The sequence below is a fragment of the Anabrus simplex genome, chromosome 7, assembly GCF_040414725.1.
Source record: "Anabrus simplex isolate iqAnaSimp1 chromosome 7, ASM4041472v1, whole genome shotgun sequence".
Classification (NCBI taxonomy): domain Eukaryota; kingdom Metazoa; phylum Arthropoda; class Insecta; order Orthoptera; family Tettigoniidae; genus Anabrus; species Anabrus simplex.
In genome coordinates, this window is record NC_090271.1 from 142,921,533 (window position 1) to 142,944,112 (window position 22,580).

A 22,580-nucleotide genomic window follows, 5' to 3' on the forward strand; every position below is an offset into this window, starting at 1 on the left:
CGGAAAATTTATAAGGTCCTACAACTTCGATGTTTCATACAGGCTATAATAATTATCATACACTGAAATGTGCAGATATGATTATCATTCTCCAGTTCTCAGTATGTGTGACCTTTATTTGTTGGGAAATATAAAAAAGAAAGTCTATCGGAACAATCCAAGTACAGCCAAAGCCCTAGAAAACGAAATGAGAAGAGAGAGAATTGAAATAACAGAAGAATTACAACACGTGTCACAGAATTTCCTTTGAAGATGCTAGGTCTGTACAGTATAGAAATTTTAAGCAGGTTACGACATTAAGGTAAAGATATATGCAGCAACATTCACTCATGTTACTGTTACCATATGTTTTCTTTTTCAGGTAGTTTATAAAGTTATTACTCAAAATTAGTTTAGTCAGACTGAAGAACCTAATAGTTATAAATTAACTGAGTCAAAACTGGAAAGAAATGGCTTCAGGTAACACAAATTAAGATAAGAAACAGAAAATCATAGCCTGCTTTTTATTTATTTCCTGCTTTTATGATAACGAAGCTGTCTCCGGATTCCTTCTTGGTGAAAAAAAAAAAAAACGTGGCTGTCTCCAACGGGAGAGGACGGTAGGATTCTGGAGTAATATAGCCTGTCCTTCCCGTCAGCTCGCTATGCTTGCACCGCTTGAATTTGTGTAAGCTCTTGTTTGGTGATTGCTGTACAAGGGAAGATTTACATTACATTACATTACATACATTATCATTATAGACTGTTATGCCTTTCAGCGTTCAGTCTGCAAGCCTCTGTGAATTTACTAAACGTCGCCACAATCCTTGATTTGCAACTAGTGTTGTGGCCTCATTTAGTTCTATACCTCTTATCTTTAAATCGTTAGAAACCGAGTCTAACCATCGTCGTCTTGGTCTACCTCTACTTCTCTTACCCTCCATAGCAGAGTCCATTATTCTCCTAGGTAATCTATCCTCCTCCATTTGACTCACATGACCCCACCACCGAAGCCGGTTTATGCGTACAGCATCATCCATCGAGTTCATTCCTAAATTAGCCTTTATCTCCTCATTCCGAGTACCCTCCTGCCATTGTTCCCACCTGTTTGTACCAGCATTCATTCTTGCTACTTTCATGTCTGTTACTTCTAACTTATGAATAAGATATCCTGAGTCCACCCAGCTCTCGCTCCCGTAAAGCAAAGTTGGTCTGAAAACACACCTATGTAAAGATAGTTTCGTCCGGGAGCTGACTTCCTTCTTACAGAATACAGTCGATCGCAGCTGCGAGCTCACTGCATTAGCTTTACGGCATCTTGATTCAATCTCACTTACTATATTACCATCCTGGGAGAACACACAACCTAAATACTTGAAATTATCGACCTGTTCTATCTTTGTATCACCAATCTGACATTCAATTCTGTTGAATTTCTTACCTACTGACATCAATTTAGTCTTCAAGAGGCTAATTTTCATACCATACTCATTGCACCTATTTTCAATTTCCACGATATTAGACTGTAGGCTTTCGGCACAATCTGCCATTAAGACCAAGTCGTCAGCATACGCCAGACTGCTTACTACATTTCCACCTAATTGAATCCCTCCCTGCCATTTTATACCTTTCAGCAGATGATCCATGTAAACTACAAACAGCAAAGGTGAAAGATTACAGCCTTGTCTAACCCCTGTAAGTACCCTGAACCAAGAACTCATTCTGCCATCAATTCTCACCGAAGCCCAATTGTCAACATAAATGCCTTTGATTGCTTTTAATAATCTGCCTTTAATTCCATAGTCCCATTTAAAAGGAAAAGGTACTAATATGATTAACAAGAGAGAAAGTATCTTGCTGACTTACCTAAATATCAAGTTCCACTGCAGCATGCGGGGACATACACACGTATTCACACCAAAATTAATCTCATGACTTCGCTGCTTTTCTAAGTACAGATAAGAGAGTTTATGATGACTGTAGCTGGTAACATGTGAATTTTATATGTGTATGTTTGCCAACCTCTGTGCTGTACATCACTACAAAATAAGCTTTGATAAGCAAATGAGATGTACAAAGAAAATAAAATTGAAATGCAAGAAGAAAAAATGAATGACTAATTGAACATATATTTAGATTTGGTTTCATGATGATTTCCAAGCCTCTGTTAAATCAGGAATTAAGTAATTGTCTGAACTCTATTTGCACATACACACTGCAGGGGAACTTTACATCTAGGCATGCCTGTTGTACAGTATTTCATGTGTTTCTTATATAATTTCAAATTTCCAATATAGTGTTTCTTCAACAAGTACATTGGGCATCACTTGAATTAGAATGATGACAAATAACTTAGACGTTGGTTTTTGAAACACAATAAAGCTAATTAGTATACAGGAATAATCAATGCAGAAGTATTAAAAAGGTACATTAATACAGAGTTAGATAATTGATGTCCCTCAACTGAACTCAGTTTGTACTTAGAAATAGTATTGGTTCTTTTTTTTTTGCTAGGGGCTTTATGCCGCACCGACACAGATAGGTCTTATGGCGACGATGGGATAGGAAAGGCCTAGGTTTTGGGAGGATGCGGCCGTGGCCTTAATTAAGGTACAGCCCCAGCATTTGCCTGGTGTGAAAATGGGAAACCACGGAAAACCATCTTCAGGGCTGCCGATAGTGGGATTCAAACCTACTATCTCCCGGATGCAAGCTCACAGCCCCGCGCCTCTACGCGCACGGCCAACTCGCCCGGTAGGTATTGGTTCTAGGGATGCCTTAGTCCTTATCCATTTTAGTTAAAATTTGAATTAACAAACAACAAACTGTCTTTACCTGCTTCATCAATAATGAAAAAGCTGTTAACAACATTAAACATGATATCTGTATACATCAGCTGAAACATACTGGGGCAATAAAGATGTGAACATCATCGAAAAAGCTGTATTGGAACCAAATCATCCATATTAAAATTGGAGATCATGTTATTGAATAGATCAAGATACAAAAGGGTGTTAGACAAGGTTGTATCCTCTCTCCAATCCTTCGTAAGTTACTATGAAGCTACTTTTTGAATTGCCCTTGATGAAGAAAAAGTTTTCCTATCTTCCAGAAGAAAAAGGAATCGAGATCAAGGGGAAGCAAACACCATCCACTATGCATGTAACACCATGATACATACTGACATTTTAGAAGACCTCCAATAAAGGAAATGATCAGTACTGAAGAGCCTCTGTGGCTCAGGCAGCAGCACACCAGTCTCTCACCACTGGGTTCTTTGGTTCAAATCCCGGTCACTCCATGTGAGATTTGTGCTGGACAAAGTGGAGGCGGGATAGGTTTTCTCCGGGTACTCCGGTTTTCCCTCTCATATTTCATTCCAGCAACACTCTTCAATAACATTCCATTTCATCTGTCATTCATTAATCATTGCCCCAAAGGAGTGCCACAGGCTTCAGCAGCCGGCACAATTCCTATCCTCGCCACTTGATGGGGCTTCATTCTTTCCATTCCTGACCCGGTCGAATGACTGGAAACAGGCTGTGGATTTTAATCAGTACTGACAAAGTAAGCAAGAAGTCTGACCTTAAAATAAGCACTCAGAAAACAATTCATAGTAATAAGCAAGCATAAAATGACCAACAGTGTTATAGCCTTGGATAGAAACACCATTGAAAGAATGTCACATTTAAGTATGTAGGATATAGGCTAACACAAGAATGGGATATGGATGTAGAAATCAAACCAGAATCAGCACTGTAAGGAAATGTCATTCAGAAATTTAAAAATCTCTTGTGCAACTATGGCATCCAATTCAAAAGTTGCTGGTGTGTAGAGAAGCATAATGTGCTATCAGTGTCACTCGAAGGTGTTAAAGGATGAACATTAAAGGCTTCGTCAATAAACAGACTGCAACCTCTGAAATGTAGGATGTATCGCAGAATGTTGATGATCCCATGGGAAGATCACATTACCAACAACAACAGGCTCCACTGTTTCAGGAAATCATATGAAGTCTTAACCGTTGCAAAAAGCAGGAAAGCAGCCTAGTTCAGTCATGCCTTACAAAATGGTAAATACAGTCAGATACAAATGATCACAGAACGGAATGTAGACTGGAAACATGACACAAGTGAAAAGAATTATCCTAGGCCCAGAACCTCCACAATACAGCAACTCTGATATGGAACACACAAAATAGGAAAAATATTCCTAGAGCGTCGTCAAACTTCTGTAACAATACAGCACCAGTTAACTGTGCTGTTTGAGGATGTACTTTTTAATTCACATACCTACAACGGGGCGAGTTGGCCGTGCGTGTAGAGGCACGCGGCTGTGAACTTGCATCCGGGAGATAGTAGGTTCGAATCCCACTATCGGCAGCCCTGAAAATGGTTTTCCGTGGTTTCCCATTTTCACACCAGGCAAATGCTGGGGCTGTACCTTAATTAAGGCCACGGCCGCTTCCTTCCAACTCCTAGGCCTTTCCTATCCCATCGTCGCCATAAGACCTATCTGTGTCGGTGCGACGTAAAGCCCCTAGCAAAAAAAAAAAAAAAAAAAACCTACAACGATGGAATCATTTATATGCAAATGATTCTTAAAATTTACGAATACTTTCAACAAAATGTTCAAGTAGATTACTTTACACAGGAAACAATATGTATAACAATTCTGATACATATAACTTAGAGGTAAGAATTACATCATTCCCTTACACAGGCGCAGACATCACCTAAGATTTAAATTCTAACTGCTCCCTTGCATATTAACTTGAAAAAAAAAATCAATTAAAAAATACCAGTAAATTAAAAAAAATGGTTGTGTATTTCCTTCCAAATTAAGTCTATGTTTTTCTGCTAGTTTTCTGCCTGCTAATTAGGTTCACAATAAAGAATAATGAGGACATACTCTTATCTTAGAATTGAGGTGGTTACAATTTTGGCTCTTAAGTTCAGTCTCTTTCAAAGCAAGCAACCTAAAAATTACACTTGAAGGAAGACACTACATGATCTAGGAAATTTAATGTCTACATATGAAATATAAATAAAAAATTAAGTAATGTGTTCAATTAGGCAGTGCTTTATATGCTAATATGATCTTGTTTTATAGACAATATGGCCAGAATACTAGATCAGGTTTTGATATATGGAGCAAATATCAAAGCAACCACCATATAGTGAGCAAGCAACATGCTCACCCAACTACCAACCCACCACGATTCACAAGAAGGGTGACCCTTCACCAATCAAAAAGGAGGAAATCAAACAATTCATCAACAACACAAGGAAAATCTGAATTATTTTACCTTACTGATAGTTGTTTACCAGTAAAATATGTTTATCACAATGTCAGAGGAGAGTTGAAATATTGATATCTGAAAGCAACATTGGGAAAAATAAAAACTACGTTGCAAAACAAATTGCATACGAAAGATAAACAACATCAAGGTAGAAGAAGGTCCCTCAATGAGTGTTGATGCATGGTTTTCTGATAAAACCGAGGAGGAATAATGAGCTCATCAGGGGCTGAGGAGAAATACATGTAGAACTGGGACTGATGAAGAGAGTCAATCTATCTGAACACTGCAGTGTATGAAGTTGTGGAGACTGTCCCTTTCATGTTTTCGTACTTGTCCTTGTCTCAACTTTTTTTTGTGCTTTCTTTTCCATTCTGATCTGTCATTGTACAGGGTCATCCAATTATCTTGGAAGCAGAGTGGTGACAGAGTGACTAAGTCAATAGTTGTGCCGGAGGGAGAGGAGCCTAAGGGATCTGCTGGTTCTGGCTTTATCTCACATTCATTCCTAGCTTGTTCTAGCATTGCCCAGCTGACAGGAAGCTATAACATGTCAGTCGAGGCCTCAGCCGCAATTCTGCATTAATTGGATGATTGTATTTAACACCACATGTGTTTCTCTTTATGTTCCCATATTCTTCTATGAATACATTTATCACTTGCGTGTTCCTTTCCAATGATTACATCAACCTAATGGGATCCTTTTCTCCTTCTGTGTCTGTCCTATGTTCCTACTCTTCTACCACCTCTATTCACCTTTATCTTTGTTTCTTCCCTTTTCCTGTCTTTCTTCTTATCCTACACTTCCTACATCAAGACCGAAGATATGTCAACACGGCCTCTCAATAAGCTCTGATGACTGCCCTCTTGATGAAACTGGAACACAGAAACAAACTCATTGAGGACTGAGAAGAAACGGACGTAGAACTGGGATTGATGAGGAGAGAGCCTATCTATCTCAAGACAGCAGTGTTTGAAGATGCATGGATTTCCATGAACTTTTGTGTTTTTATGTTTGTCCTTGTTATCTCTTTCTAACACACTCTTTTTCTACAATGAACTCTTATTCTGCTTATCCAATTACGAGTTCCTATTCACGTTCTTATTTTTCTCATTGACTATGTTTACTTGTTTCTTTTCACCAATTATACTGACTGGTTTGGTATCCTTTTCTCCTTAAGTGTCTGTTGTGAGTTCCTATTCTTTTACTACCTCTGTTCATCTATCTTTGTTTCTTTCCATTTCCTGTTTTTATCTGACTTTCCTTTTTTAGTACACTTCCCACATTAGGACTGAAGATCTGCAAGCATGGCCCCGCAAAGAGCAATGATGTCCATCCTGCTGATGAAGCTGAGAAGCAGAAACAAGCTCACTGGGGGCTGACAAGAAACTGACTTAAAACTGGGTCTGATGAGGAAAGAAAGTCCATCTATACAAAGAGAGCAGTGTATGACGATGTGGATACAGTCCCTGTCCTTTTGTGTTTTCATGTATGTCCTTATTTTCTCTTTAGTACTCACTCTTACCATACTGACCTGCTCTTGTGTTTATCCTATGATGCGTTCCCATCTTTCTATTTAACCTCATCTGCCACTTGTTTGTTCATTTCCATTACTTATTCTTTCTTATTATTGAAAGAGCACTTTCTTCGGGTAATGTTGTCTCTTCCTTGCCACCTTCATTTTTTTTTTCTTTTACCAGGAAATATCTGTACATAGACAAACTCCTTTAAAAAGTTTATATATATGTTTGTTAAAGTTCTGTTTTCAATAAATCCACTTGTAGCTGATTTTCATTTCTCCTTGTTGACAGCGTCACAGGAAAAAAACTCACGAGTGAGCATTGCTGCATGGAATTGAGGAGGTAAAAACACCAACCCTTCTTTAGATTTGTGAATGCCATTTCAATATTACAATAAAGCTTGATGTGACATTATCCACTACCGATATTTACCATGTCAGACTGTTTATAATATTATAAGAACTGTCTGTGGGGCATACACTTGTTTCCTGTCAATGGTTGGAAATAGGGAGTCATCTGATCACATGATGCAATAAATTTTAATTATCAGCTTCTACAAATTCACATTTTGATGATAATGCTTGTTTAAAGGGGCCTAACATCTAGGTCATCGGCCCCACTTCACATTTTGATTCATAAGAGTCACAATGGATTAAGATTAAATTCATTTCAATTGCATATTTCCTTCCTTCCTTTCTCCTTTTTTCTCCTATTTCTTTAATTCTTTCTCAATGTCTCTCTCTCCTTCCCTCAATCAAAACAGCCCCCATCTTCTTGAGATTTTTCTGGAAACCTTCAGAAATGTTTAACGTATTCCTGAGTGGTGAAGGTTCCTTAATGCCGTCCTGGGTAATTTGGAATTCTTTTAAGTCCTTTTCAGTTTTGTTAATCCACATACTGACCATTTTCAGTTTTCCAGGATAGTTGAAATGTCTTTCTGCAAGGCTGTTGAGATTCATTCTTGGCATGTGTTCCCCAGAAAGCAATTCTTCTATTTCAAACCGTGTGTGTAATTTTCTCAAAATGTGTATAAAGATCAAAAGAGGCTTCATTTTTAATTTGTCGTAACATTTTTCTTATTATTTTTCTTTAAGTCATTTCCAGTTCTTCCATCAACAGTTTTTGTTCACAGTTCATATATCATTGCAAAAAATGCTCCTTGGTGAATCAAAGTTGAGTAATGTCAAAGTTTAGCAATAACAACTTCTGCTATAAATGAAGACACATAATAGAAATACAGGAACCCTTAATACAATAAACAAAACGAGAGGTGCGTATGGAGCATAATAATACACAAGAACCTCATTTAGCCAGATTAACCCGATGAGTGCTACGCCCGCCTATAGACGGGCTGACGCGGCCGGTCCACCGGTGCTACGCCCGTCTATGGACGGTGTGCAAGAATTTTAATTTGTTTTAGTTTCCTGGTTCACTTTCGAGTGCAAATTTGATCTCTGACATGTTCTGCTATCTGTTGGGCATTATGTAGAACTAACTGATCAGAGATTATAGCTTCAGGAAGTAACTTACAGAGCTTTTTGTAGACGTCTGTGGAGTTCATATGTGATGTAAACAAACATGGCGGAACAACAATTTAGTTGCTCGTGAAGTAATGTTATTTTGGATCACAGAATCTGCTGTTCATTCCTTTAAGCTGAATTGTGTTTTCTTTGGAGATAGTTCCTCACTGTCACTGCTGTGTTTACTTTCGTTATCAACATGGCGTCCACCAGCCGCGGCATGAAGCCTAATGATATTTATGAACAGTTATGTGACAATGGCGATATTGACGATGATTTGTTGACGGATTCTGATGGTGACATTAGTATTCCCGAATCTGAGAATGATATTTCGAGTGAAGAGGAGGAAAATGAGGTGGAAGATAGTGGCGAAAGCGGTGATGAAGGGGGTGACGAATGGAAAGTTTATGAAGAAGGTGACCGTGTTTTTTCCAGGTATTCTCACAACAGTGCTATTGGATACATGCCTCCTACTACAGGAAAGAAGCCGGTAACTCCTTTGGATTTCTTTTTATTGCTGTTCCCGGTTTCACTGTTCTCTGAAATATGTAAGGAAACTAACAGGTATGTAAGAGAATGTATTACCAAACATATGCCGTTGCAGCAACATTCCATAAGGTGGAACTGGATCAATGTTACCGTCGCTGAAATGATGGCAATTCATGGTGTTCTTCTGAATATGGCACGTACAAAAAGAAAAACTCAAAAAGAACATTTTTCAGACTTGTGGCTCTATTCATCGGCCTTCTGTAAGGACATTTTTTCTCGGAAACGATTTCTTCAGATATTCTGGGGCTTTCATGTTTCACCCCCTCCACAATCAAGTGCATCAACAATGGTAACAAGAACAAGTAAAGTTAGAAGTGTCTTAGAATGTGTAGGGAAGTCATTCTTGGAATTTTATAGGCCAAGTCAGTATCTGTCAGTTGACGAATCGACGAAGCTTAAAAGGGCGTGTTATTTTCAAAATGTATAATCCACAAAACCCAACAAAGTGGGGGATTAGGATATATGTTATTGCTGATGCACTGAATGGGTACATTTTGTCCACGATTCCTTATTTTGGCTCATTTACTGTGCTAAATTTACTTTTCCCTGGTCGTACTTCAAGTTACTCAAGCTGTAGGTTATCATTTGTTTACTGATCGATTTTATACTAGTATGGAACTGGCCAGAAAAGTGTTGAAAAGGAAAGATCATCTAACTGGGACTGTGCTATTGAATCAGAAGGGACTACCACCTTAGCTGAAAGATAGGAGACTGAAGTAGCATGAAATCCGTACTCTGTGGAAGGAAGAAAAGTTCACGGTATTTTCGTGGAAAGACAAGCGCACTGTGTCAGTTCTTCGTACATGGCACAACCCAGCAATGGTGGAGGTAGTCAGACACAACCGGAATGGCCAAGGAGAAGAAAGAATTTTGAAGCCCGTTGCCATTATAGATTACACAGGCAAAATGGGAGGGGTTGATCATGCTGATCACTACTGCTCATCTTATGGTTTTGTAGTGAAAAGCCTGAAGTGGTGGAGGAAATTGTACTTCTGGGAGTTGGAGGTAGCTTTGGAGAACAGTTTTCATCTATATAACTTGCAACAAAAGGCAGAAAATAAGGCCGAGGTGAATCACAAGACTTTCAGAGACCGAGTTATTATGGGGCTTGTTGGAGACGTTAGGAACAAAAATGCCCGTAAGCGCAGCCGACGAAGCAACTGTGACAAAGAACTTTGACTGCGGGAAGCTACACATCATAGATGCTCGTGAGGACAAAAAAACCAAGGACTGTGCCGTGTGTTCCGACAGAAAAGTGAAAGGAGGCAGAAAGGAGACATCATTTTTTTTTGTGAGACCTGTCCAGGGAACCCAGGACTACACCCGAACAAATGCTTCCGGAAGTAACATACTTTGAAAAAATATCGCTGATAATGTGGTTAACCTGACTGATAATAAATAGATTTGCAGTTCTTATTATTAATGTAAAAATTCAGCTTTTTACTTATGTGAGTACTTCCTTACCATATTTGCCTAATGTCAAATTGGACCTGTGCAGGATGCAGGCGGAAAATCAATTGGACCCCAAAGGGTTAACAGGAGAGAAAATTTGTGTGTCCTCCAAATGCATTGGCGCATGCCATAATTGTAATGCGATTTTTACTTCTTTTATAACCGCTTGCTGATTCATCTAATTTAGACGCTAGTGTCTTATTTGGTAGCATGCGATAAAACAGCCCAGTTTTATCGGCGTTATATATCTGATCTGGCGTTAAGTTATTGGAGCAAATAATGTCCTGAAATTCCTTTATGAAACCGTCAGCAGCGACTTTATCCCCTGAAAAACTTTCACCAGTCACTGAAAGCTGGCATATGCCATGACGAGCTTTCCACCTTTCCAACCAACCCTGACTAGCTGTGAAGTTAGGATCTCCATTTGCTAGCTTGCTGTTTAACCCATCCGCTTACCTTATAAACATCAGTTCAAGACCTTTAAATTACCATTTAAATGCTGGTGTTTATAAGGTCCATGCAAGACTGTGCTTAAATGATATTATCACTGCAACTACTGGCTCAAATGTTGTCAAACTTTCATAGAAAGACTCAAAAATAATCATTTCAATGGAATGTGCTACATTACAGTGAAAAATATGAACTATGCACCATAAAGTCACCTAGTAATTCTCACTAAGAAATTTATAAAAAATACGTTTAGGCATAATTTTGATATTTTGAAAAACAGGATTTAGCCCGGGAATTGCAGTGAATGGTATTTTGGTGGGAATACCTTGCAATGGACAAGCAGATTCCCATTTCCACTCTTCAACTCTGTGGATCAGAGCATTTACGTTCGTAATATTTATATCTGCTTCTTCACTCGTATTACTATAACCAACTTCACTAAGCACAGATAACGTATCCACATCACTAGATTCACAGGAAGAACTTTCAGATATATTATAATTTTCTTCACAATCACTATTCAATAAAATATCCATGACTTCTCGCTCGGTAAGAGCCTTGCGTGATCTCATCTTTACTCACTGAATACCTGTGACATCAGCTCAATGCTATCTTCAATTTATGCGGTTAATCCCCTAAACATGACTCAAATGCAGCTGAAGAGACTTCCTTCAGATATAAAGAATGATTGTAATGCCATCTGTTGAGTTTTAATGTACTACCTTCCATTTACCATCGATAAAGCAGGACGCTGCATTAACCCGTCGATTTGACAGTTAGGTAAGCTGGTGGGTTAAACCAAGCGCCTTTTCTTGTAAAATCGGCCCTGAAATCAAAACACAATGCTCTCTTTTTTCACTAAACCACATGAATAATGCGTCATCTAGAGATTAATTTCTAGCTTTCTTTACTGTGGCATGATTCTCTAAACTATCTTTCAACATAATTTTTAAGCAGAAGTCTTCAATTTCTTTTTGGTTTTTCTTCCAATTAGACACAGTTGAAGTCCCTACACCATAGTCGACAGCAATATTTTTCAAAAGTTTTCCTTTGTCCAGCCTGTTTAATAGTTGTAACTCTTTGTCCAGGAAAACAACCACTTTCTTCAGTTTTGAAGCCAAACAATACAATACTGCACAGGAAAATACTGTAACTGTACAACATGGTGTTAACCTTCAGCTACTGATGTGGTCTCTCACAGACTACTGGATATGACGACTCATTCCCTTCCTCTTTCATAGTCTTAAGCAATCACACAGCTGGTCATTACTGAGCAACGATGTGAACCCGAGATAACGTCTGAAATAGCGGAGTGTGTCATAGACTCCATATCAGTAGGACCGTCATTAAAAATAGTGATTGATGAAGTAACTAAGCAATGTTTACCGAGCGGCATAGCTCTGTGTGCCGAGGCACGTTAGTAGTGTGTTGCATTGAGAAGAGCATGGGTTCGAACCCCCCCCCCCCCCTCGGCCGTCCTGGGAATGGTTTTCCACGATTACCCATTCTCAATTCCAGGCAAATGCCGGGACGGTACATTTGACAGACCGTGGCCGAATTACTTCCAATTCCTGTCCTTAACTATCCTTGGTGGAAAAGACATTCAAGAAGAGTAAACCCCATACAACCATAAAAGAAATACTGTACAAGTAAAAATAGCTTTTTATTATTTTCGATCCGGTTAAACCGGACATCCGGATTAATGAGGGCCAGATAAACAAGGTTCTTGTGTAAATTAAAACACAATAGGATAAGAACAATCTCTATATCTATATATCCATTTCTTATCAGCCCCTGAGAAGCTCATTTCTGCTTCCCAGCTTAATCAGGAGGCAGGCATCAACAGTCATTGAGGAGCCAATTAGACAGATATTTAGTCTTGATGTGGGAATTGCAGATAATTTAAACAATAGAGCCGAAGATAGGAAAAGGGAAGAGACTAGAAGACAGAGATAAATACAGGTGGTAAAAAGAATAGGAACACAAAACAAGTGAAGAAGGACAAATGGATTCCTACGAGTCAATATAAGTAATGGGAAGGAACAAAAAAGTGACAAATCAAGTAATATATAGAAAGGAATGTGAACAAGAACATTTAATAGGATGAACACAATGACAAGTTTTGTTATAGAAATCGCTTGTTAAATGACAAGCAATTTGCCTCTTATTAACTCTCTATTTAATACTTTTTTTTTCCTAATATGTTTTGTTCAATTACTTCTGCTAGATACTTCAATTTGTTTGTTCTGCAAATGTGACTATATTTAATAACAATGCTATTTGCTTTATGTCCAACTAGCTACTCTTTTACGGTTTTCGGAGACGCCGAGGTGCCGGAATTTAGTCCCGCGGGAGTTCTTTTACGTGCCAGTAAATCTACCGACACGAGGCTGACGTATTTGAGCACCTTCAAATATCACCGGACTGAGCCAGGATCGAACCTGCCAAGTTGGAGTCAGAGGGCCAGTGCCTCAACCGTCTGAGCCACTCAGCCCGGAATGTGACTATATTTACATTTCATTTTTGAGGGACTGTTGTTTATGTACTTTGTTTTGTTTTTTAAAAGGAAATTTGTAAAATAATTTCTTTTAGAAATCCTACCTGTTAAGTGGCTACTATTTCTACTGAATCCAACAAGACTGCTAGGTCTGCAAAAGCTAGGTGATCTATTGACAGGGGTCTCTCTCAGTAACACAGTCTATCTCAATTTAGTTTTCCTCCATTAATTTTCTCCATTCTCATTAAAGTGTAATAGTGACAGTCCATCTCCTTGTCTTACTCCTAAAACTGTACTTGAATTTCATCACTGAATTTCACTGTGGATGAGTACTTGTTGGATTTTGTTTGATTTCTTTCCAATTTAAATTCTAATACACTTTGTTTTTCTGCTCTGTCAATGAGTTATAGTAATATTTACTATAATAATGCCAGTAGCATCTATTAAGAAATTAAACTCCATGCTGTAAAGGTAAACAAGCTTGTACTAACAGGAAAGAAAATATTTTACCACAACAAAAAGAAATGTTACCTTATTCCCACTTTTTTCACAATATGCTAACAAGGAGCAACGCTATTATAACAGTGCTGGGTTAAGGAAGGAAGTGTACCTCTAAGTGTCTACATTACTACATTGTCACTTGAAATGAATTACTCAGAAGGGTACTTGCAAAATGTGCATTAGGAAAAATGAAATGTGGTAACAAGTTGCGTGTAACAGTTCTCATTACAATCAAATTATTTAAGGCAGTAAATACAGCTCCACAAACTTCAAATACATACAGGTAAGTGATACATTCATGCTGTAATTACAATAAACACAACCGGGTAACAATCAAAACTCCTCTGGTTTTTATGATCAGATTTATCTTTCCAAGCTAGTAAACAAGCAAAAAATCTAATTATTACAATTTGTTCATTATATCCTAAAACTTACATGGTGCTTGAGTGCATCGTGAGTGGGGGATATGCTCAATTCACGTGGTTCTAAACCCTCTCGACTTGCTCTCGTATCAGAAGAATGAACTGATTCCTGGGCAAGAAATTAAAAAAATATTTTTTAACCTGAAACGTTCAAGTACGGTACAAAAATACACTGAAAGTAAAGAACTGGAACTATTTTCACAAAACAGGGTTTGGATTTAATGTAATGAATTGTTTTGAATATACCAATAAACAAACAGAAGTGGGACAGCAGAAAGAAAGAAAGAAAGAAAGAAAGAAAGAAAGAAAGAACATGTTTCACAGAAGGTATTATAGAAGCTCATGTTATAAGGTTTAATAACAGGGGCAATAAAAGCAGGACATATTTTGATGGCTAGCCATGTGTATAAGTGGACCTGAAGCCCTAATGAAAGAAATAATAGGCAAACAAATACTTGTACCATTTGATCCTAATAAGCCTCCAACGCTGAAGCTCCTATTCAACCCTCTTCCTATAGATGACGTTGAAAAGATGCATACCAACATCACCAGGATGTAACAGACTTTTATTCTGCCTAAAAGGAATATCTCTGACAGAGAAAAAGGTGCTCTGAGAATTTGGGAGAAAGGGAGACATAGTCCTCATTCCAGCAGACAAAGGAAACAAGACCGTGATCACGAATATTGCCTATTATGAGAATAAATACAGCAAACTACTGCATCCTAAGAACTACAGGGAACTGAAACAAGACACCACTCCAAGCATCCTGAAGTGGATTAAGGAGTTCAATAAAAAAGACTCCCTCTCACAGAAGCTGAGGTCCCACAACTCAACTTGAATGGAGGCACCATCATCTGAACCACCTCCCCAAGATTCACAAAGCTGCTGTCCCATTATACCCAATTGTTAGTGCAATCTGCTCTCCAATCAAGCTACACTACTTCAGAAACACACTGGGCAAATAGTCCCAGATCGGAAACTCCGAACATCTTGTAAACATCCCGGAAGGGATGAAAGTTGATAGTTCCGACATGATGGTCAGTCTAAGAATCAAATAATTGTTGCTTAAAATGTGTAATTAAAATCTTTTCCTTAACCAAAATACTACAGTGAGTTTCTCTCGTTGGTTGGCCGGCAGGCGTGCCCAACTTATCTGCCTCCTGTTGACTCATCACTCCCCGCTCTGTGGCATAGCAACAGGGACAGCACTTCGCTCACTTTATCCGTGCATGATACGAGATAACAATTAAAATGAAGAAATTTAGTAATTAAGAAAATACGATCATACCTTATGACGGGAGATGTTGGAAATGTTCCCCAATTTTAACATTTTCATAGCCCGCCATGCTGAGCTCTTTGTAACCCCAGCTTCTTGTCCAAGTTGTCTTAGGGATTTTGTAAGTATGTTTTAATCTTTCTGCAATTTCATTTACTTTTTCCTCGTTAAGTACACTTTTTTAACAATTCGGTTCTTTTTGAGTAAAGAGCAAGTTCCTCTCAATTTGTTTACAATTTTCCACATGATCTCTCTAGGTGGAGGGCATACACCTGGAAATTGTGTTATAAATCGCCTAATGACTTCCCTGCAAGAGTCTGTTTTTACATAATTATCATACATAAATACACATGGAGACAATCTCGAAGTAACACTTCACAACTAGAGAACAGTTGGAGAGACAAATCAACATTAAATACACGTTCCAAGCACAGACCTGAACTACAAAGTGAGGGCATTCCTGTGCTGTCGCTGCACTGTGTAACGGGAAGTGATCAGTCAATGGAAGGCAGATAAGCTGGGTGTGGCTGCCAGTCAACAGATGAGAGAAACTCACTGTATTAAAATAGTATTTCAGTTTCCAATTAAGATAAAAAACATGGAGGGCCCTAACACAGGGTAATGTGCCCAACGGCAAAATAGGTGGAAGACAATCCATTTCCAATGTTATGGTTTCCCAACAGCTGTGAAGGCAGAAGAGGATAAAGCCAGATGGACTGGCTATAAAGGCGCTACTCAACTAATTTGGTGTACGTAGGTGGTTTGAAAAGTTCTTGGAATGTACTAGAACTAAATATCTTATCTCGGTGGAACTGCTTTTATTTTTCAACATAGTCTCCCTGTAGACTAATGCATTCGGTCCAGCGATGTTCCAATGCCTCGATCCCATCTCGAAAATGAGATTCCTCCAGGCCTGCAAAATACCTCTCCATTTCGGCTGTCAGTTCTTCCCTTGTAGAAAATCTCCGTCCACCAAGGAAAATTTTCAGCTTGGGGAATAGATGAAAGTCTGATGGTGCCAATTCAGGTGAAATAAGGTGGATGTGGCAATAATTTGTACCCCAGTTCATGAAGTTTTTCCATGGCAATAACACTTGTGTGCGGCGGAGCGTTGTCCTGATGAAAGATGACCTTTTTCCTTGACAAACCAGGCCTTGTTTCGCGTATCTTTTCCTGTAGTTGGTCTAGGAGGTTTGCATAGTATTGTCCCGTAATTGTTTGGCCAGTAGGAAGATAATCTATCAGCAGAATGCCTTTTGCATCCCAGAAAACTGAGGCCATGACCTTTCCGGCCGAACGCACTGCCTTTGCTTTCTTTGGTGGTGGTGAATCAGCATGTTTCCACTGCTTTGACTGCTGTTTTGTCTCTGGGGTATAGTGGTGGACCCAAGTTTCATCTGTAGTCACAAACCGGCACAAAAAATCTTGTTGGTTGCACTGAAAACGGGCCAGACTTTGTTCGGACATTTCCAATCTGGCGAGTTTGTCCAACGTCAAGAGCTGCGGCACCCATCATACGGATAATTTTTTCATACCCAATTCTTCGGTTAAAATATAACATACCCATTCAGAAGACATCCCTACAGCTTTAGCAATCTCCCGTACTTTCAGTCGACGATCCTCCATGACCATTTTATGCACTTTTGCGATAAATTCTGAGGTCATAACACTTTTTGGCCGTCCACTATGCGGATCATCATCCAAACTCTCCCGACCAAATTTAAACTCGCTGGTCCACTTGGCAACAGTTGAAAATGAAGGAGCAGAGTCCCCCAGTGTGTTCTGAAAGTCGGCATGAATTTCCTTTGCTTTCATACCTTTCTTTACGAAGTATTTAATCACTGCTCGAATCTCAGTTTTTTCCATTGTCACAAATCACTACGCGGTAACAACAACAAAGAGTCGTCACTACCACACTCCTGCAGCTAGAGTACTGACCCGCCATGTGTTCACTCACAAAGGATGTGTGATTATTGCGCGGGAACCTCGTTGCTCTAGCACTGACATCTAGCGGTGATTCCGAGAACTTTTCAAACCGTCCTCGTATGCGGCATTCCGTTGCAGTTTTGGAGCTTGCTACTGCCTGTCTCATACTACATGTGCTGCGGTGAAAGGTTCTGAAGTCCTCCCTGCAAGTTGAGATCCACCTGAAAGTCATGCTTGTAGCGTTTTCTCCTGCTATCTTGCTACTCCTATAAAGTCAAACGGCGATGGGATAAGGATGGGGAAAGCAGATTTAGGGCGAAATCGGGAGCTTCTAGTCTGGACCTACACATTGGCAGCAGATGTGTGATGGTCACCTTCCTGAGACTTCATGGTTACTCAGGGATCCGGTCCTGCATCTATCTGTGTCTGTGCAATCCTATTTAGGATCGCGGCTGCCCACTCCGAATGGGGTAAGCCCTAGAAAATGTGGGCTACACATCGGTAGCCACACTCAGATCCTTGCTGGGAAACCGCACCCAGAGGGACACATGAGAGAACTTTGCTTATAGGAACGTGAAATATCAGAACTTTACTAGACAGTAATACCAGACCCAAAAGATGGATCTTGTCAAATATGAGCTAGCAAGGCGAAACATCGACGTTGCTTCATTAAGTGAAACTCGATTGCTGAATGGGGGAAAACCACTGATCTCTATACATGGATGGCTGGTGGCTTGGGTAGCAGTAAGCCGAATAGAAGATGACTGGCGTAGTAAGATGGCAGCGAGTGCACGGTGCAGTAGACCCATTGAATAGACCACGAGGAGCGCGCGCGCTTTGTTCATGCTTAGTTCAGTGACGCCAACCCCCTTGATTGTAGTTCCACGGGTGTTCTGTGCTGTGTTATTTCAAAAGAAATAGTAGTGTATTTTATGAATTTAGGTTTGTTGCCTTGTAGTATGCTTGTAAATTCGTTCGTAATCTGTTTATCCTCCAGGGTTGGTTTTTCCCTCGGACTCAGCGAGGGATCCCACCTCTGGGGATTCAGACTTTCGGTCGGGAATACAACTGGGGAGTATGGCCAGTACCTCGCACAGGCGGCTTCACCTACTATGCTGAACAGGGGCTTTGTTGGGGGATGGGAAGTTTGGAATGGATAGAGACAAGGAAGAGGGAAGGAAGCGACCTTGGCCTTAAGTTAGGTACCACCCCGTCATTTGCCCGGAGGAGAAGTGGGACACCACGGAAAACCACTTCCAGGATGGCTGAGGAGGGAATCGAACCCCCCTCTACTCAGTTGACCTCCCGAGGCTGAGTGGACCCCGTTCCAGCCCTCATACCACTTTTCAAATTTCGTGGCAGAGCCGGGAATCGAACCCGGGCCTCTGGGGGTGGCAGCTAATCACACTAACCACTACACCACAGAGGCGGACACTGCTTGTAAATTACAAAATTAAATTTAAATGTGCATGTATTTATGTGAAATCCGGGTATTAACATACCGCAGTGTTCAGCTTATGGATATACAGACAGAAACGATCAGCAGAAGGAGAAATCATTTCATCGGCGAGTTTTATACTGTACATAATAATCTTTCTAGGGTAGTGTTTTGAGTTTTAGGTTTATTGTATCTTATTTCGCATATTTTGGGAGCAAAATGGCAATTTTTCTAGGTTTCCTTTCTCGAAACCCGAACATCTAAGATCATGAATTAGGAGTATCAGGCGGGAGACTTGGGAGCCTTCTAAAACAGCTGTTCTCTGCTCCCATCACTTTGAGGAAGACTGTTTAGATAAAATTGGACAAACTGCATGCCTTAGAAGTGATGCATAGCCAACTGTTTTCAATTTTACTGAGCATTAACTGCAAGTAAAGATTTACTTATATTTTTATTTATTTGTTATAATTAAACTGACGGTTTTGATGAAATAATTGACGTGACCTTATAACAATCTTAGAAAATGAAGTCTGGAGGAATTCTAGACCTTATTTACATCAGTAATAATTACGGGTTTCAGACACTGGAGTGGTGGGAGAAGGCAAAGTGTGGTGGGTGTTTTAGGCTATCCCACTATACTAGTTGTGGTATTTGGGGCTCATTTAACGGGTGTTACATATTTCTGATGATGACCATCAATATTGCTTTGGTAGCTGAATTTAATTAAAGAGGTCTGTAATAGTAAATTAAGCTGCAGGTAATGTGATATATTGACAAGTTTTGAAGTGTGGTAAACTGGTTTTATGAATGTGTACATTTGCTTCAATTATATTTTAATTTGATAACCTGCGCGTTATTTCATAGAAACAGGAATTCATTGTCCAGCACCGATTATGGTATGTCGAATTTAGGCCTGTATAGTGAGCTACGTTTATAGGTACATCATTTTAAGAATGCATAATTTCGTGACATGCATGTATACAATTTACAGCAATGTTTCCAGAAACTGATTTTCACTCGTATTGTGTTACCGATCGCTAATTGCATGTATTCAGCACCAAAGTTAACATTAGTCGGCCGTTATTATACACTCATTTTTATTGCTATCCCGGAGATTTACTGACCTCGGAACGACGTGTCAGTGATCCCAATGCCCTTATGTTTTGAGTGAACATGTCCCTATATTTTTAATTATTCCAACGCGCCATTAATTGCGATTTAAAATTGACTATATTATCATTGCTTCCCCATAAGGAGAGCTCTAGGATGGGTACGCCAACATGGTGAACCGCGCGCTCAACTTGGCGTACTTTCTCCTGCAGCGGAGAGCTGCCATCAGCGATCCATGTATAGAGATCAGTGGGGAAAACTTACTGACTCTAGTTCAGACTATACCATCTTCTAGAAAGGGAAAAACGAAGGTGAACATCAAATTCATGGTGTTGGATTTGCAGTGAAAACTAAACTGGTAAACATGCTTAGGTTAAGTAGTACTGCAGTTAATGAAAGACTCACGACCGTCCGCATATCACTCTCTGGAGATAAAATCATCACTCTCATCTCTGCTTACTCAAGTAGTTTTCCTCCAGAATTTCTGAAGAACGCAAAGAAAGCAACTCATCTCCATCTGTCCTCTCCAACCTGTGATGGATAATAGACTGCATACTGTGAACTTGACAGAACTTTTTTAATAAGTGTACTTTGGACAGCTCTGAAAATTCTAAGAATCAATTCTACCATCAACTGAATGCAATACCTTCCAAAGTACCCACCATGGGTAAATTATTACATACCTGCCAACTTTCAAAAAGAGAATGCAGAAGATCCTAAAGCGGAAAAGTTTTTAACAACACGTGCATGCGTTTCAAAGTCTTGGGACAAAGTGAAAAATGACGGCAGGGGGGGGGGGGGGGAGGGGGAAGATTACAAACAATACTAATGCAAGTCCAATACATGTTATGATCACCTTTGAAATTAAATACTTACACAAAGTTACATCTTGATGGTGCTCATCTGTTTTCACTTAACACCGGGAACAGTTCACACAGTACACAAACAGTGTTTTTCTGCACTTTAAACTTGCAAGTCACAATATGAATGTCACCGTCAAAATTAAACTAAACCTGTACACTTATTAAAAAAATTCTGTCAAGTTCACAGTATGAAGGCTATTATCCATCACAGGTTGGAGAGGACAGATGGAGATGAGTTGCTTTCTTTGATTTCTTCAGAAATTCTGGAGGAAAATTACTCGAGTAATATGGACCAGTACTTCTGGTTTTCAAAACAGAAATAGAATCCAGAATATCATTTGACACTGAGGACCTAAACTGATTTTGGTTCTTTTTCACCAAGCTGAACACATGTTCACACTCAGCATTGCTGTGCGGTAGAGTCAGAACAGAAAGCATTAGCCTGGATATCCTATCATACTTAGGAACACCATAGGCTCCATAAATGTTCATCAAGCGAGCCCACTTAGTGTCATCTGTCAAATTCTCACTCTCAACAGTAGCACAGTCATCCATCTGAAGACCTACAAATTGGTTCTGAAGCATTTCATTGCATTCTCAACCGACTCACTGTCCTTCCTTGGCAGCAATGATGGAAATCTTTCTATAAAGAATTATACAGAAGAAAACTGAGCATCTTCAATTTTTAAAACATCTGCAACCTTGGTATGTTTCAGTACTTCATCATTGAAAGGGAATTTGTTAATAATATAATCATATGCTGTGCAGAAGTAACCCTTGGGAGATGAAAAGAATGTTGATTCATCTCTATCATTAAGTTTCTTCACCAAGTTCATTGTCTCAACACCAATGACTAGCTCATCATTGTCTCTCTGATTCTCAATATAATTGTATGGAACTTTTGATCACTTTTGGTTTAACAAATCCGGAAAGCAGCTGCTTTAACAGGTTAGTCATTAGTTCTAGAGTTGCATCAAGAAATTCCAAAAGAGCTTCACAACAGGGAAACGAAGAAGATACTGAAACATTTGTTTCTACACTCTGAAGTGTAGAATTGAGATTCTCAAATAAAGGAATGACAGCATAAAGGAAGGCACAATATGCCTTATTTAAGCCTGATGACAGAATCATAAAAATGTTTTCTTCATGATTTTGAATAATGATCTTATTCTTTAGCACAGGAGTGTCAGATTTTGAGACACATGAAAATATTTTGGGAATGACCAATTCTGACGACTCAGAAGCCTTCCTTTTTTCATGGTCTTTGGAACTACCAGATTGGCTTTTGGGATTGTAAATGATGTTAAGCTAGTAGTTGATGCACAGTGAGCATTAACAAGCATCTCATCTTTAAAGAAACCAAGTAATGGATCCCATTGCTCTAACATCACTGAAAGGGAACTTGTTAATAATATAATTACATGCTGTGCAGAAGTAACCCTTGGCAGAAGAAAAGAATAGCCATCTTGTGCAAACATGTTTCAGTATCTTCTTCGTTTCCCTGTTGTGAAACTCTTGGAATTTCTTATTACAACTCTTTTCTAAATAATAGATGTCGACTAATAGTTCATCAACTTTAATAGGCAAACTGCTTGCACCTTTCTCAGCAGCCAAGTTAATCTTTCCAATCATGACTGAAGCCTTGTTGGAACAGAACGCTACACAATTTTGGATTGGTATTTTATAACACTAACTGTGAAATTACCAAATTACCAATATTACGTCCCGTTGAATCACGCACCAAGGCTGGGGCAGACAACACTGACCTAACTATCT

General features: G+C 39.3%; 1 protein-coding gene across 2 annotated transcripts in view; it reads right to left on the reverse strand.

Moving 5' to 3' along the window:
* LOC136876979 (EH domain-binding protein 1) overlaps positions 1-22,580 on the reverse strand; it is a 414,289-nt gene that overhangs the window by 243,268 nt on the left and 148,441 nt on the right. For both annotated transcript variants that reach the window (XM_067150754.2, XM_067150753.2), the window contains exon 15: positions 14,204-14,299. In XM_067150754.2, coding sequence (XP_067006855.2) covers positions 14,204-14,299 — 96 coding nt within the window. The remainder of the gene's footprint in view (positions 1-14,203; positions 14,300-22,580) is intronic.